General features: G+C 45.5%; 1 protein-coding gene across 1 annotated transcript in view; it reads right to left on the bottom strand.

Moving 5' to 3' along the window:
* Positions 1-16,241, bottom strand: part of UHRF1BP1 (UHRF1 binding protein 1) — a 1,147,688-nt gene that overhangs the window by 700,764 nt on the left and 430,683 nt on the right. The window contains exon 2 of the mRNA XM_044076560.1: positions 4,687-4,849. Within this exon, the coding sequence (XP_043932495.1) occupies positions 4,687-4,849 (163 nt within the window). The remainder of the gene's footprint in view (positions 1-4,686; positions 4,850-16,241) is intronic.

Raw genomic sequence — 16,241 nt, 5'->3', positions numbered from 1 at the left:
CATACCCGCACTTAATGGAATGGTGGGCCACCTAAGAAGAAGACCCCAACAAAGAAAATCTGGAAGATATGAAATCACCTGAAAAACCTGAGAAAGAAGGGCTAAAACACACCTGGTCATATGGGTCTGGTAATTCATAACCTGAAAAGCCAGAGTAGTGGCAATGTACAGCTTTTTGTCCAGTCTCTCCATGGCCCTGCTGTCCTTGTCAGAAGGAAGCAGTTTAGTAGAGGGCAAAAGCTTGAAAGGCTTATCAGAAGAAACAGAAATAAGAGAGGGGTTAGCGAGGGACACCTGTAAAGAAATTTACAATCATCAGGCACCTTATAAAACCTATCAGGCTTCTTAGGAGCAGTGGGTTGGGAATCAACGAGTCTGAGAAGCTGCAGAAAAAGTGCTCAACAAGGCACCAAGAAGAGGAGGAATAGCAGAGACAGTACAGTTGTGTACACTTACCATAACTGTAGATGCTCGAGTTTATTCACTATTGCAGTCATTACATTTGGGTTATCTGCCTGCAGGTAGCCCTCAGTTGGCCTGAATACCAGTGTCTTAGTATTTTTGCTTTGGATGCGATCGCTTCTTCCATGACGTCAGGTTGTCAGGGGTATAAAAACAGGCAGCCAACACCATTACATCAGTTTTTCTTGCCCCAAATGTCAGGAACCCCCAAATAGGGAGCTAGTATATGGTGTGGAAACCACCACCAGTAAAACGTAAATACCAATATCATTAGGAATAGCCACAGAGAGGAGAGATAAAAAGATAGAGAAAACCAGGGGGGGGGGGGGCTGGCGGGAGGGAAACCAGGACTGCAACAGTGAATACACTCGAACATCTACATTTAGTAGATTTACTACATGGCAACTGTACACAACTGTACTATGTTTTTTGTGTTTCACTGTTGCAGTCATCACACTTGGGTTGATTCCCAAAGCTGAGGAAAGGTGGAAGGAGTCCAGAAGAGTTAGGGCTGGCTAGTAGGCCCTGCAAGACTGCTATAGCAAATCCTGCCCTGGATTTGGAAAAGATAGGCAAGTGGTAATGCTTGGTGAAGGTGTGTACAGAACTCGAGGTTGCAGCTTCCAGAACGTTCCTGGTAAGGACTCCCCTGAGAAAGGCTGTAGAGGTAGAAGTAGCCCTAGTGGAATGTAATCTGACTCCCTGAGGGGTTGGTTTTCCATGGTGCTTTTAGCAGAAAAGAATGCAGTGTGCTATCCATTTGGAAATGCTTCATTTAGAAATGGCCTTGCCCTATGCCCCTGTTGCAAAGCTGACTAGCAGCTGGTCAGATTTTCTGAAAGGCTTAGTCCTATCAAGGTAGAACCTGAGCTGTCTGTGCACATCCAAAGAGTGCAGGATCCTTTCCCCTTTATTCTGAGGGTTAGGGAAAAAGGTTGGCAAATGGATGGATTGGTTTAGGGCCCCATTGAACACCACCTTAGGCATAAAGGATGGGTTAGTCTTGAGGGAAACCCTGTCAGCATGGAAGATAAAGGGTTCCACAGCCATCAGTGCTTGTAGCTCAGACACTCTTCTAGCCGAAGTGATGTCTAGAAGCAAGGCTGTTTTCCAAGACAGGAATTTTAACTCTGCTAAAGCAGCAGGTTCAAAAGGGGGAAGTATGAGCTTTTCCAGTACAAAGTTAAGGTACCAAGCAGGGGTGGGTGCTCTCCTTGGAGGCCTTAAGTTGTTGGCCCCTCTCAGGAATTGTTTGATGAGAAGGTGAAAAAATAGAGGTGGCTCAATATTGTAATGAGCTGAAATGGCAGAGGCATGAATCTTAACGGAGGAGAAGGATAAACCTCTCTGTAGTACCTCTGCTAGGTAATACAGGATTAGAGGTAAGGAGGGCACTGCTGTGTCCTTTCCTTTACAGTGGATCCAAGAACAATATCTTTTCCACTTTTCCACATAGGATTTCCTAGTTCTAAGCCTTCTGGCTTCAAGAATGATGCCCAGCTCCTATTTACTTAGGTTTGCTGGTGGAGTATTCAAGGAATAAGCCAGGCTGCAAGATTTAGGGTTTGCAATTGTGGATGCAAAATCTGTCCCTCCTGCTGTGACAACAGGGTAGGGGTCTGGTGTAGGTGCCAGGGTGGCACCGTTGTCAGGTTGCGCAGGAGTGGGTACCAGTGCTGGCGTGGCCAGTCTGAGGCAATCAGAACTGTCCTTGGCCTCTCTTCTTTTATCTTGAGTAGTACATATGAGAGAGGGGGAAAGGCATAGATTGACAGGTTTTCCCATTGAAAGGATGGGGCATCCACCTTCCAGGCCCTGCTGTGAGGGTTCCTGGTGCAGAATTTGCTTAACTGGTGGTTGGGGGGGGGGCAAAGAGCTCCACCTCTGGGGTCCCCCACCTCTGGATCAGAAGGTTGAAGGTGCTGGGCTCCAATTTCGACTCCTGTGGGTCTAGGAGATTTCTGCTTAAGTCGTCTGCCAGTGAATTTTGTTTGCCTGGCAGGAAGTCAGCTTGTAGATGGACTTGGTTGTCCACAGCTGTGCTCCACAGAGTCATGGCTAACCTGCAGAGTGGGTAAGAATGGGTTCTCCCCTGCTTGTTTATGTACCACATAACTGTGGTGTTGTCTGTTTTTATCAGCAGTTGTCCTGGAAGGATTAGGCATCTGAAAGCTGTCAGAGCATTCTGTACAGCTAGCATCTCCTTTTGGTTGGTGTGCAGGAGAATTTGGCTTGGGCTCCAGTGGCCCTGAATCCATTTGCCAGCCATGTGGGCCCCCCATGCATAGTCTGATGCTTCTGTGGTCAGGGTTTGAGTGGCGTGGGGTAGATTAAAATGCAGTCCCTTGTTGTGGTTGCATGCTTCTGCCCACTAAAGTAACTCTGCCCTCAGACAAAGTATGATAGGAATGACTGTTTCCTGGTCCTGAGAATGTTGGCACCAAAGACTTTTTAAGTACCACTGAAGTTTCCTCATATGCAGTCTTGCATATGGAATTAGCAGAATATATGAGGCCATGAACCCTAGGGCTTGCAGTATTTTTCTTGCAGTTAGCTGGGTTCTGGTGGCCATTTGCTTGAAGTAGTCTGTCAGACAGACCTGTTTTTCTGATGTGAGAAATGCCATCTGGGAAGTTGTGTCCAAGCTTGCTCCCAGGAATACAATCTTTTGACTGGACACCAGTTGTGATTTCTTTTCGTTGATGGTGTACCCCAATGAAGTGAGAAGGCTTTTTACAAATGCCAGGTGTTGAAGCAGCAATATCATGGCTGTCCGCCTGAATCAAGCAGTCGTCCAAGTACAGGTAAATTTGGATATTTCCCTGCCTTTAGTATGCAATGGCTGGAGCTAGGCATTTTGTGAATACCCTGGGCGCAGTAGACAAGCCAAAGGGAAGTCAAGAGAACTGATAATACATAGATCCTGCCCTGAAACATAGCTATTTCCTGCATGATTCCCTGATGGGGATGTGCAAATACGCTTCTTTTAAGTCTAGGGTGACTAAACAGGCATCCTTGGCTAGTATAGGGAGAAGCTGTTGCAGGGTAAGCATCTTGAATTTTGGGACCACCAGGAAGGTGTTGAGAATTGAAAGATCCAGGATTGGGCACCAAGAGCCCTCTTTCCTGGGTACCAGGAATAGTCTGGAGTAGAAACCTGACCCCTTTGTTCTACTGGAACTGGCTGAATAGCTTATTTCCATTCACTGCCAACCCCAAGCGGGTTTCCAGACCTTCCTTCAAACCAGTGGGCAGAGGCTCAAACCCAAGCTCTTTCTCTGCTCAACATTTATTTATTTATTGCCCATCACAGGGGATCCCTTTAGTGAGTAATACTGCAACAGTGGTATGGAAGGACATCAATACTCTCACTGCTGTAATTCTACTATAGTTTAAGGCACTAAAATATGCCAATATGTAGTTATTTATTATTACATTTTTTTTTTTCAAAAACTGGTAAATAAGACTCATATCTGGCACTAATGCACAGTTCTGCCACAACTGTAAAATGAAACTACAAGACTAAGGCCCAGCAGGGTTTAAAATGCAAACAGCTAACTTTTACAAGTAATTCTACTTCTTGGGATAGAAGTGCAGTATAATGTAGAAATACAATCCTCGCACAACTGCAATGCAAGCTACAAGACTACAGTATGAAACAACCTAAAAAAATGCAAATAGATAACTTACTTTGGTTAAAGTATGAAAAAAAAGCAGAAAAGTACAAACAAATATCACCACACGTCACTATAAGTGCAACTTAAATACTTAAGGAGAACTGCAATAAATATTGTTTTCTCTTTCCTTTTTAATGAAAAACGTGATTACTCATAGTTCAGGGATTTCCACACCTCTGCAAGTCTAAGAAGCACGAGGTAGAGTCCTCCAAAACAAAAAAAGTACTGGAACAAAACACACACATGCTTAGTGGAATGGTTGTCTTACATATATTCCAGACCATTAAACAATGGCTGTAGATTGTGATACCACCACATTTTTACTTGGGAAAGTAAAGGAAAGTGAAAGAAGAAAGAAACAAAAAAGGCTGAACAGAAAAAAGTTACTGTAGCAGGAACTAAAATCTACTAATTTATCACAACACAGACCAGGCATGAAAAAGGTAATTAAAACCAAAGGGTGCACCCCTGTCAAGAGATCATAATCTGAAATGTTGAGGAGTAAAAGCTTAAAAAGCCATGTGTCTTTCATACAGTCTCCACCTACCCTGATGCCAGCCTTGTTGCAGTAGACCCTGGTAATAGCTAACCACGTTGGCAGGTCCAGTACGTTCTGCAGCACCTCTTCATCAAGCTCCAGGTTGGTAAGCTGCCCCTCCCCCTTCAGAGTACTCAAGTTGATCTTGTCTGGGGAAAGGTTCTTTGCAAACCTGGTAAGGGATTAAAAGCATAAGGCACTGTGAATTAAAGAATGTGCAACTTGAAGTTTAAAAACAAGTCCACTAACAGCAATATAACACATCACCAGCTAACTATAATGACTTACTTATAACTGTAGCTCTACTACAAAATACACTGGCTAAAGTAATGCTCCAGATGCAAACACAATAGTCTTTCTCAAGACTCTGGCACAATTTTCACCAGCAACCCCCCAAAATTAGCCAACATTTTTGCAGTTAACTTTCTGTAGGGCAATAATCAGTCATGTTGTTTGTTCATTCTTTGAGTAAGGTAAACTGTACTAGTCCTTTTTAAGGGAGAACAAGGTGGCATTTATAATGTGTGGGGAAATGCACGGGATGCCCGAGAGTCTTAAGAAACTAGATGGAATGTTGTCAGAGCCTTCAAATGAACTTTTCAATGCATTACTGAGGAATGGGAGCATTAAACTGTTCAAATGAACTTTTCAATGCATTACTGAGGAACGGGAGCATTAAACTGTTCAAATGAACTTTTCAATGCATTACTGAGGAACGGGAGCATTAAACTGTTCAAATGAACTTTTCAATGCATTACTGAGGAACGGGAGCATTAAACTGGACTGTCACACCACAAGAAGAATGGCAACAGCAGCAGCACATGGGATTGTCAACTAATAAGTATCACGGGAATACTCGGGCTGTCTGTTTCAAAAGCAGAGGATAAGTTGAGTTCGGTATCGTCACATCATTTGGTGGTGTTGATGTAGAAAAGGTTTAGATCTCTAGAGCAAGTGTTTGTAATACCACTGGTTCTGTTTACATAAAGTTCAAAGAGTGCTGAGCAGTCGCAACATGACAGGTAAAGTACAGATCAACCCCTCAGGAGTCTGTATGATAATGAGTAGATGGGCAAGGCTTAAAGTCAGAGTATTTAAAAGGTGCAGTGACAAGACATCTTATTGGCAAATAAATGTTAAGATTTTCAAGTTGGATTAGGTGCTAAATGAGGTACATGTCAAAGGGTGTAATATTCAATGACAGGCATAATAAGGGATAAAGTGGGACTACAACATCTGGAAACCATGAAAAGATAGAATAAAGGATAAGTTATATGAGGTAGAGGATCCACAAACAAAAACCCAGTAAACTTACCAAAATCTCTAGAAACAGGCCTTCCAAGATATCCGCAAAATGATCAACAGCTTAATTACAACTCTCCCAGTGTGAAAACAGACACTGAGAAATAACGGCCACTAACTTTGTTGGCTTGGGAAAAAGTTGGTTACGGCTACTAAGAACACTGCCTAAATGCCAGCAAAGAAGAAATTTGAAAAACCTGAAAGAAAATCAACCAGAAAAGGTGAAGAGAAAACACTGGCTGGGAAGAATGCTGCAGCTGTTTAACAAAAAGCAGTTCAAGCTCCAGCTTTGGTCTAATAGATGGCTTCCAGTATTTTAGTGAAAAAATAATATGCTCAGAAGTGATTAAAATAAATGAAACACTGAAGGACTATATCAACTCAAATAATAAATTAATTGAAAAATAGAAGCTTTAACTAGCTATTCAGATGAGCTGGTAAAACTGGAAAAAATCAGAGGTTGAAATGAAGAAAAGGCGGGCTGAATAGGAGACTTTTCAAGAGCAGCCATTTCAAAAAGTGGTAGTGTTAGAGGAAAGAGCACGCACAGAAAACCTGAAATTTTCTGCTGTACCAGAGAAAATGGAAGGAACAAACTCTATTAAATTTTATGAAAGCACAAATAAGCAACTGGAATAGTATTCCACAGCAGGATTTGTTAATTGAAAGGGCACATCTTGTGTACACTCCAAACCTGGCTATCAGAAATAAGCCAAGATCAATATTAGTACAGATGTAATCACACTAGCAGAAAGAACTGATCCTAACAAAACTGTAGCAAATGTTTAAATTATCAATTACAGAATGTTTATGGAATATGATTATTCACTGTACACAAGGCAAAAGAGAAGCAATAAGGGAATGTCGAGACGTAGGTGTGATATTCAAGTTGCTGTATCCAGCTGTCTTCAGAATATTTTTCCTTGAGGATCAAAAATATTTTTGATGCATTACAGGCTAGGGAAAAAATAAAAAAAAGTTTATCCAGCAACAAATGAGCCAGCAAACAGAAGGAGACTCTACTTCTCAATCTTCTGACAAAGTTCGCATATAGATTTTTACTAGTGAAACCTTTTCCAATGTTCCAAATTAAAATGTTTGAAAGACAGAAAAAAAACAAAAAAAAAACAAAAGTTGACTAGAAGAATCAGGAATGCCCTAGACTTGAATCAGACAGAGTCTGGTGATGGGACATGGAGATAAGGAAGACAAACAGCCACAATGTACTTAGTGGATGTAAGGGAGACCATAAAACATCAATCATAACTGTGAAATATGCCTTTGCAAGAAGTGGACAGCCAATCTCTCTTTCTGGCCTTTGAAAGAAGTGGCTGAGGAAAAAAAAAAAAAAGTTATGTACTCACCATAACGTTCCATCTGAGTAGTTCTACTTCATTTGTCTTAAACTTGTGGGATACCAGATCTGTATTCGGATCCGAGCCGGCAACCTTACTAGCATCTGCTCTGAGCTCCAAGCTCCCCCCCTTACCCATAATACACCTCCACTACCTTCCAACCCCCAGATTGAGTTTGCTGAATCTTATACTGATAACCAGACTTGAAAAAATACTTGTGACCTATAACCGCAGCCCATAGGCTGTTCATATACCAAGGTCTGGGGGAAGGAGGGAGGGATGGTTGAAGACAAATGAAGTAGAACTACTCAGATGGAATATTATGGTGAGTACATAACTTCTTTATCTGAAGTAGTTTACTTCATTTGGTCTTCAACCTGTGGAACAGAGTCCCCAGCTAATAAACTCATGGGTGGCCCTCCTTCTGGAAGTCAAATCCAATGTGTAATGAGAAATAAGTGTATGAGATGAGGACCAAGTAGCTGCAGAACAAATATCATCCAAAGAGACTAGACCAAAAGGCAGCAGACGTAGCCATGGATCTAGTGGAATGAGCTCTCACCTGACCCAGAGGAGCCATGCCTCTGTCCTTATACACCTAAAGGATAGGTTCATAGGTAGGTACTAGGCTATCTGCCTGAAGGCATTTATAAGCCCAGCCAAAATGTGTTGACTTTTACCGCCCCCTTAGATTAGTTCCCTGTGTCTCTGTCCAGCAGAGCCACTAAAGTGATCCCCGGGGTAAACTTTGTTTCCCATCCACTCGTCAAGGTTTCTCTTGAAGAGTGTTAGCGAGGAGCTCTGCCTAATGTAGACTGGAATCTTGTTCCAAAGCATGGGAAGTCTTTGGGACAGGAATCTATCCCTCCAGCATGTCCTATATATTGTTGTGGTAAGGTTTAGATCCCTACAGCATGTGGCTCGAGGGGATATTGTTTTCTTTAGGTGGAGCATGTCCATCAATTCTGGGTTGGACATGGCCTTGTATGTCAGGCAGAGATCACCTCTGAGTAGATGCATGAATGCATGAAGAAATCCATCTAGCAACAGTGACCTTGGAGATAGGTTTCCCCAAAAATGGTTTACAGAAGGATACAAACAATTGATCAGATTTACGGAAATTGTTTGTCCTGTGTAAATAGAATCGTTACTGTCTATGAACAGCAGGTGGAATTTGTATTCCATCTTGTTAGCAAAATTAGGAAAGAAAATGGGTAAATTGATAGTCTGATTGATATTAACTGGTGATGCCACCTTAGGAAAAAAGGATGGATTGGTCCGAAGGGAAACCCTATCTTTGTGAAAAATCATACAAGGAACTTTGCTGGATAAGGCCTACAGTTCTGAAACCCTTTTGGCAGAGGTAATAGCCACCAGAAATGCTGTTTTCCAAGATAAACATTTTAGATCTGTGGTTACAGCAGGTTCAAAAGGCGGAGCGACCAGAGCTTGAAGACCCACAGTAAGGTCCCATGGGGGAACAGGATCCTTGAGCAGGGGGTGTAACAGAAAAGTGCCTTTAATAAAGGCTTTACCTAGCCTGGACGAGGCTAGAGAGGCAGAAATCTCACCCACATGAAAATGAGAAATGGCAGCCAACTAAACCTTGACAGTGGAAGAACTAGCTCCATGTTGAAAAATAATCAGCTAGAAAATCTAGAATGGTGGAAATAGGAGCCGTGAAGGGGTCTAAACTCCTCTGAGAGGCCCAAAGGGAAAAACGTTTCCATTTGCTGCGATAAACCTTCCTGGTAGAGGACTTATGAGCAGCCACCAAAACAGACCCAACGGAGTTCTAGCAATCACGGGAACTGGAGCAGCCAAGCTGAGAGCTTCAAACTGTCCAGATTCAGATGAGGAACCCCTGAAGGGTGTGAAATCAGATCCTGAATGGGATCCAAGATCCAAGGTGAAGCCAGAAGGTGAGACCAAAGGGGAAACCATACCTGGTGAGGCCAAAACAGGGCAATGAGGATCACCTTGCTCCCCAGTCAACTAGCTTTCTGTAGAAACCTCAGAATGAGAGGTACTGGAGAGTAAGCATATAGAAGACCGGGAGGCCAAGCATGGACTAGAGCATCTCTGGGGTACTCCCCCGGCAGGGGGTTCAGAGTGAAAACTTGCTGCACTTCGCATTGGAAGGAGATGCGAAGAGATTGCAGCAAGGCTGACCCCCACTTGCGGAAGATCTGTTCCGCTACTGAAAGATTCAGAGACCACTCATAAGGCATTAGAATAGTCTGACAACCTGTCCGCTAGGATGTTGGACCGTCCTAGAATGTGCGTTGTGATGAGAAAATGACCGGTGGAAATCGTCCATTCCCACACTTTCATGGCCTTGTGACAAAGGGGGTAAGATCTGGTTCCTCCATGTTTGTTGACATACCAGACCACTTACATGTTGTCAGAATTACAATAGTTCCCAGAGGAAGAAAGGCATGAAGGGCCTGCAACGCTAAAAGGAATGCACTCATCTCTAGAACATTTATGTGCAAGCTGGTCTCTACAGGGGACCACAGGCCGTGGATTGTCCTGCCCGAACAATGCACCCCCACCCGAGTTAGGAGGTGTCTGTGGTCACTGTGGCTTGGGCCAGGGCTAGAACAAAGAGTCCCCCCCCAAAATGCCCGGAGAACACATCCACTATATGAGGGATGACAGACAGACTCGACTGAGTTGTATTGGACATGACAATGGAAGTTCCAACAGGGACCACTGTACAGCTAGAGTCCACTGCAGAATTCTCCTATGTAACCGGGCACATGTAAGAAGCATTATGGTCACTGCCATTGAACCTAAGGCCCTCAACACTGATTCTGCCATTGGAAGATGAGAATGGTAGATCAGACAGACATCCATCCTCAGGTTTTGTACTCTCCCCGAGGTCAGGAAAATTTTGCACTGTAAAGTATCTATCCTTGCACCAATGTAATCTATCACCTGTACAGGATCTAGGAGTGATATGGATGCATTGATTGTGATCCCCAAATGCAGGGCAAGGATCAAGAAATAATCCCTGGTTTGGGAGAGTGGACGCCTGGTGGGAGCAGTGATGAACCAATCGTCCAGGTACAGATAGACCTGAATCCCCTGAAGCCTCAGGTGAGCCGCTACCACTGCCATCACTTTGTTGAACACCCTGGGGGCTGTGGCGAGACCAAAAGGGTAGGGCTCAAAATTGGTAGTGATTAACTCCTAGTTGGAAGCGGAGGAACCTCCTGGAGCTTCTGTGCATTTTTATGTGATAGTAAGCATCCTGGAGGTCTAACGAGTACATCCAGTCACTCTCTTGCAGGTACGGCATGGTGGACTGTAGTGTGACTATCCGGAATTTCTCTCTGGCAACTGACAGGTTCAGGGTGGATAGGTCCAGAATGGCCCTTGAGTCCCTCATTTTCTTTGGCACCAAAAAGAACCTGGAGTAGAAGCCTGATCCGGATTGATCTGGGGGGATGGTTTTGATGGCTCATTTTTCTAGCAGCTTGGAAGTCTCCTGTGCTGCTGTCTCCCTTTGCGTGGGTGGTACATCCGGGAGGTGTTTGGGAGATTTGGGGGGACCCGCAAAGGGGATGGAATATGCTCTGGATATGATCTGAAGCACCCAGTGGTCTGATGTTATGGACTCCCACTCCGCCAGGTGCAAGGACAATCGTCCCCCTACTGCCTCCAGAGTAGAGCAGTCGGGCCACTCCTCAGGGCTGCTGTCCAGGTCTGTCTGAGAAAGGTTCTTGAGACCCCAAATTCCTTGGACCCCCTCTACCTCTGGGCCGGCATCCATTCTGCCCCCCTCTGCCTCTGGGGGAAGAAGAGCCCCAGGTGTCTCGGGAATACTGTGACTTCTGGAACCACATCTTCTTTTGCCCTCTCTGGTTCCGGGAAAAGGACCTTTAAGGGTTCGAGAAGTGGATCCCAATGGCAGACAGCATCTTCCAGTCCTTCTCACCCTGGACTAACGTCTCTTTGGCAGTCTTACCAAAAAGGGTATAGCCATCAAAAGGGGCACTGGCAAAGGACGCCTTGAAAGATTCCGAAAATTGACATAATCTGAGCCAGGCATTGTGCCTCATGGACATGCCGGACCCAGCTGCCCTAGCCGCTCCTTCAGTAGCAAGTGAAAGGAGTCGCATGGATGTGTTAGAGACTGCTTTCAAAGTGGCCATCCTCATGGAGAACGAGTCCCTGTCCTCCTGCGACATGGACTTAGGGGGAGACTCCACTAGCTCCTTTACCAGGTCGCGTTGGAGTCTTGTGACACGGGCCAGGTAGTTCAGTGCCCTAATAGAAAAGGTAGCTGTAGCATAAACCTGCTTCCCCAGGCGGTCCATCATCTGCGACTCTCGGTCAGGAGGACGAATCAAGAAACTCTCCTGGGCTAGTTCCTTCTTTGCGGCTGCTGCTACCCCCATAGCGTCTACTGGGGAGCCCTTGTTTCATGCCGGCCTATCTGAAGGTGGACTCAAAATCTTATCAGGCCTTTTGGGAATTGGTTCCACGGTGTCCGGCTCCTTCCATGCCTGCAAAGTGACCAGGTCCACCAAAGGATCTGCAGGAGGGGACACCCAGGAAGTAGATAGGTCCATGCCGAAAGCTTCCAGGAACACGGACTCATCAGAAGAAGGTTTGGGGCAGACCAACCTCCCCATTGGTGAAGAACTTCCATGATGTCTCCAAAGGAGACATCCTTGGGAGGTGACCTGGGGGAAACCTTCCCCATCATCCAAGTCGGTATCCTCAGTGAAGGACTCGGGGGAATCCAAGTACCTCCTCTTGCATGTATGCTTGCAAGGCACTTCTTCGGTGGGGCTCTCCTGGGGGAACTCGTAAGTCACTTGTTCCTCAGGGGGAACCGTCTGAGGCTCCTTGAGCATGGGCTGTCCCTCTGCTAAAATGATGGGAATCTTAGAGAGATCCAAGGGGGTCTGGGTGGAGTCAGAGGGGACAGCCAAGGGTCTCGATCCAGCAGAGAGAACCCTTTCTACTACATCGAATAAACACAGAGAACGAACCTCCTGTGGAACCAATAAGGAAGTCGGTCTTCCTGGGTTCGATGAGAGAATCGGAGCCAGGCCCGAAGTAGACGTAGCTCTGAGGGAGGGAACTTGGCCCAACAAAGACAGAGCTGATGAAAAAAAGTTCTACTCCCTTGGATCTGACACCTAAGCTCCGGCTCCGAGAGCGGCTTGGATCCGAGCGGGTCGGATCTGACATGCTCCAGGCAGCTGTCGGCATTGAGGAAGCAGGCACCATTGGCGCTGACGCCCTGACTAAAGCCATCCTCGGATCCGAATACTCTGAACCTGGTGGATGGCTCGGAGAAGGAGAAATTGGTTGGAAAAAAGGAATCAAGCTCCCCCTCCTGAGGGAGAGGGGGCTGGCAAGACCTCCATCTGGATCAGAGTACGAATGAACCTCCTCATTTTTTCCATGTCGACTTCAGATAAAGAACGGGTGGACCTAGACGAGGCCACAGACTCCGACCTTGCGGGTCGGGGCACAGAGGCCCTAGATGCAGAGCACATCTTCTCTGGCTCTGGAGAAAACCTCAGAGATCAGAGCCAAGGGGAGTCATGGATCCTAATTGTCTTGACCGGTGAAGGGAGGTCCTGATACCTCTTGCGTTTCTCTCTTGGCTTTGACACTCTCTCTCCTTCTCTCTGCCCCTTTTCCGCTCCACTTCCACAGGCTTTGGCATGGGAGGTTGAGCCCCAACCTGAGAGGGAGGAGAAGCCAGGGGAAGAGAAGGAGAGGCGACCACAGCAGCCACTGTGCCTAAAGCCAAAGATGAGACAACTGCCTCAGATGAGGGAAGAAGGCCTTTCAGGGCCAACTTAGCCTTCTTGTCTTTGATGGCTCGCATAAAACCCGCGCATATAGTGCAGTTTGTACTAACATGGGCCACGCCCAAACACATAACACAAAGAGTGTGGCCATCCGCAGGGGATAACTTATGGCCACACTCAGTGCATCTTTTAAACATCGGCTTATCAGCCATAGTATCAGTGGAAAAAACAGAAAAAAGTAGTAGTATTTTTTTTTCTCACTGAAACACACACTCACCACACATAGAACACACTGAGGGGGGAGAGGGGAAGCAAACACACTCACAAACTACTCTAAGACTAAGCTAACAACTCTAAAATTAGAAAACTCGACGCACCAAGCGACGGTAGGAGAAAGGGGAACCTACACTATCACTAACCTAAAGTTAGAAGGAAAAAAAAGAGACTTTGTTAGAGTTTTACACCCACTTACAAACTGGAACTCTGGGGATCACGATGCTTCAGCTAGCAGCAGCAAATGAGATCTGGGGGTTGGAAGGTAGTGGAGGTGTATTATGGGTAAGGAAAGGAGCTTGGAGCTCGGAGGAGATACTAATAAGGTTGCTGGCTCGGATTCTATATGGATCCAGTATCTCACAGGTTGAAGACCAAATAAAGTAAACTATTTTAGATCTTGAGTTTTGTTGACTTTGTAAAAAGTACAGTTTTGTACCTACCATAAATGTAGATGTTCGAGTGCTAATACAGCTGCAGTAATCACATATGGGTTCTCTGCCGTCAGGCGGTCCCTCGGTCGGCCGAATTCCAAAGTCTAGGTCCGGCGTCGGTTGTTGTCGCTTTCTTTCCTGACGTCAGTGCGACAGGGGTATACAAGACACAGCCGACGCCATATTCTTCAGTCTTTTCTTGCCCCAGATGTCAGGTGCCCCCAGAAGGAAGGCAATACATAAAATTATATATAAAAATATATTCAAGCAATGCAATGTAATAAAAAAACAGTAGTTGCAAGCAAATACACCATAGGAGGATAACCCAAATTAGGTTGTATGAGGAGGTGTTAGCCACTAGTCCTTCACCAAGAGGGGAAGGAGGGAGGGAAACCTGTACTGCAGCTGTATTAGCACTCGAACATCTACATTTATGGTAGGTACAAAACTGTACTATGTTCATCGTGCATACAGCTGCAGTAATCATATATGGGTAGAATCCCAAAGCTACGCACAGGGTGGTAGGCACTAGGTGGAACTGGGATGAGCCAGAATGCCCTGCAAAACAGCAGTGGCAAAGCCTGCTCTAGTTTTGGAATATAAAGGCAGGTGGTAGTGCTTTGTGAAGGTATGCACAGAACTCCAAGTGGCTGCCTCCAAAATATATTTGGTAGGAACTCCTCTGAGGAAGGCTGTAGAGATAGCTGTGGCCCTGGTGGAGTGGGATCTGATGCCTGTAGGCACAGATTTCCCATGATAGGAGTAACAAAATCGTATGCAGTGGCCTATCCATTTTGAAATAGTCTGTTTGGTAACAGGCTTCCCTTGAGCTCCTACAGCATAGGACACAAAGAGTTATTCTGATTTCCTGAAAGGCTTTGTTCTGTCCAAATAATAACGTAGCTGTCTATGGATGTCTAAGGAATGTAGCAGCCTTTCCCCTTTGTTTTGAGGATTGGGGTAAAAGGTAGGTAAGTGTATGGCTTGATTCAAAGCTACCCTGGATACCACTTTAGGCATAAATGACGGATTGGTTCGAAGGGAAACCCTGTCCTGATGGAAGATGAGAAAGGGCTGCACAGCCATGAGGGCTTGTAGCTCCGAAACCCTACGAGCTGAGGTAATGGCCAGAAGGAAAGCTGTTTTCCAGGACAAATATTGGAAATCTGTTGAGGCAGCTGGTTCAAAGGGAGGCAATGTTAATTTTTCTAGAATGTAATTAAGATCTCAGGCTGGCACTGGTTGTTTCCTTGGTGGTCTTATATTCTTAGCCCCTCTGAGGAACTGTTTTAAAAGTGGGTGAGAGAATAACAGTGGATCAGTGTTGAATTCTGCAGAAATGGCTGAGGCATGGATTTTTATGGAGGAAAATGAAAGCCCACTGTTCAGCAGCTCAGCTAGATACTGTAATACCTGAGGCAAATTTAGTTTTCTAGGATCCTGGCCTTTTTTCTCATTCCAGGAGCAAAACCGTTTCCATTTTGCGGAGTAGGCCATTCTAGTAGATGTCCTTCTGGCCTCCAGAATGACGTCCTGCACCTCTTTGGGGAGTAGAATCTGTTGTGGTGTTAAGGAATTTTCCATGCAGCGAGATTGAGTGTTTTCAGCTGACTGTGAAGAGTTTTGTAGCTGTGCTGAGTCAGCAGAAGAGGCATTAGAGGTAGAAGCCAGGGAGGAGTATGTGTTAGGCTCCTCAGGAGTGGGTACCAGTGCTGTCTTGGCAAGTCTGGAGCAATCAGTATCATCTTTGGTCTGTCTGCTCTTGCTTTCAAGAGCACCTTGGGCAGAAGAGGCAGAGGTGGGAAAGCGTACACTGTCCATGCTGTCCAACTGAATGAAAGGGCGTCCACTCTCCAGGCCTTTGGATGGAAGGTCCTTGAACAAAACTTTTCCAATTGATGATTCCTCTGGGAGGCGAAGAGATCTATGTCTGGCCTTCCCCACGCCTGGATTATCTTTGTAAACACCTGAGGATGCAACTTCCATTCGTGCGGATCCGTCACATTTCTGCTTAGACTGTCTGCCAGCATGTTTTCCAAACCTGGCAAGTACTGTGCTTGAAGTTCGATTTGCCATTCCAGAGCCAAGTTCCAAAGTGTCATGGCTAGTCTGCACAGGGGGTATGAATGTGTTCCTCCTTGTTTGTTTATGTACCACATTACTGCGGTGTTGTCTGTTCTTATCAATAATTGTCCTGGATGCAGGAGGTCCTTGAATGCTGTAATTGCATTTATCACTGCTAGCATTTCTTTTTGGTTGATGTGAAGGTGCTTTTCCTTTTGGGACCATTTGCCCTGAATGCACCCGTCTGTCATGTGCGCCCCCCAGGCGTAATCTGAGGCGTCTGTTGTGATGATTTGCTTGAGGCTTGCAGAATGGGAGACCTGTGTTTGTTTGACATGCTTGGGCCCACCATAGAA

This window comes from Protopterus annectens, chromosome 7.part0, assembly GCF_019279795.1.
Source record: "Protopterus annectens isolate FY-2018-M chromosome 7.part0, PAN1.0, whole genome shotgun sequence".
In the NCBI taxonomy this organism is placed as follows: Eukaryota; Metazoa; Chordata; order Ceratodontiformes; family Protopteridae; genus Protopterus; species Protopterus annectens.
This window is presented reverse-complemented; position numbering and strand designations above follow the sequence as displayed.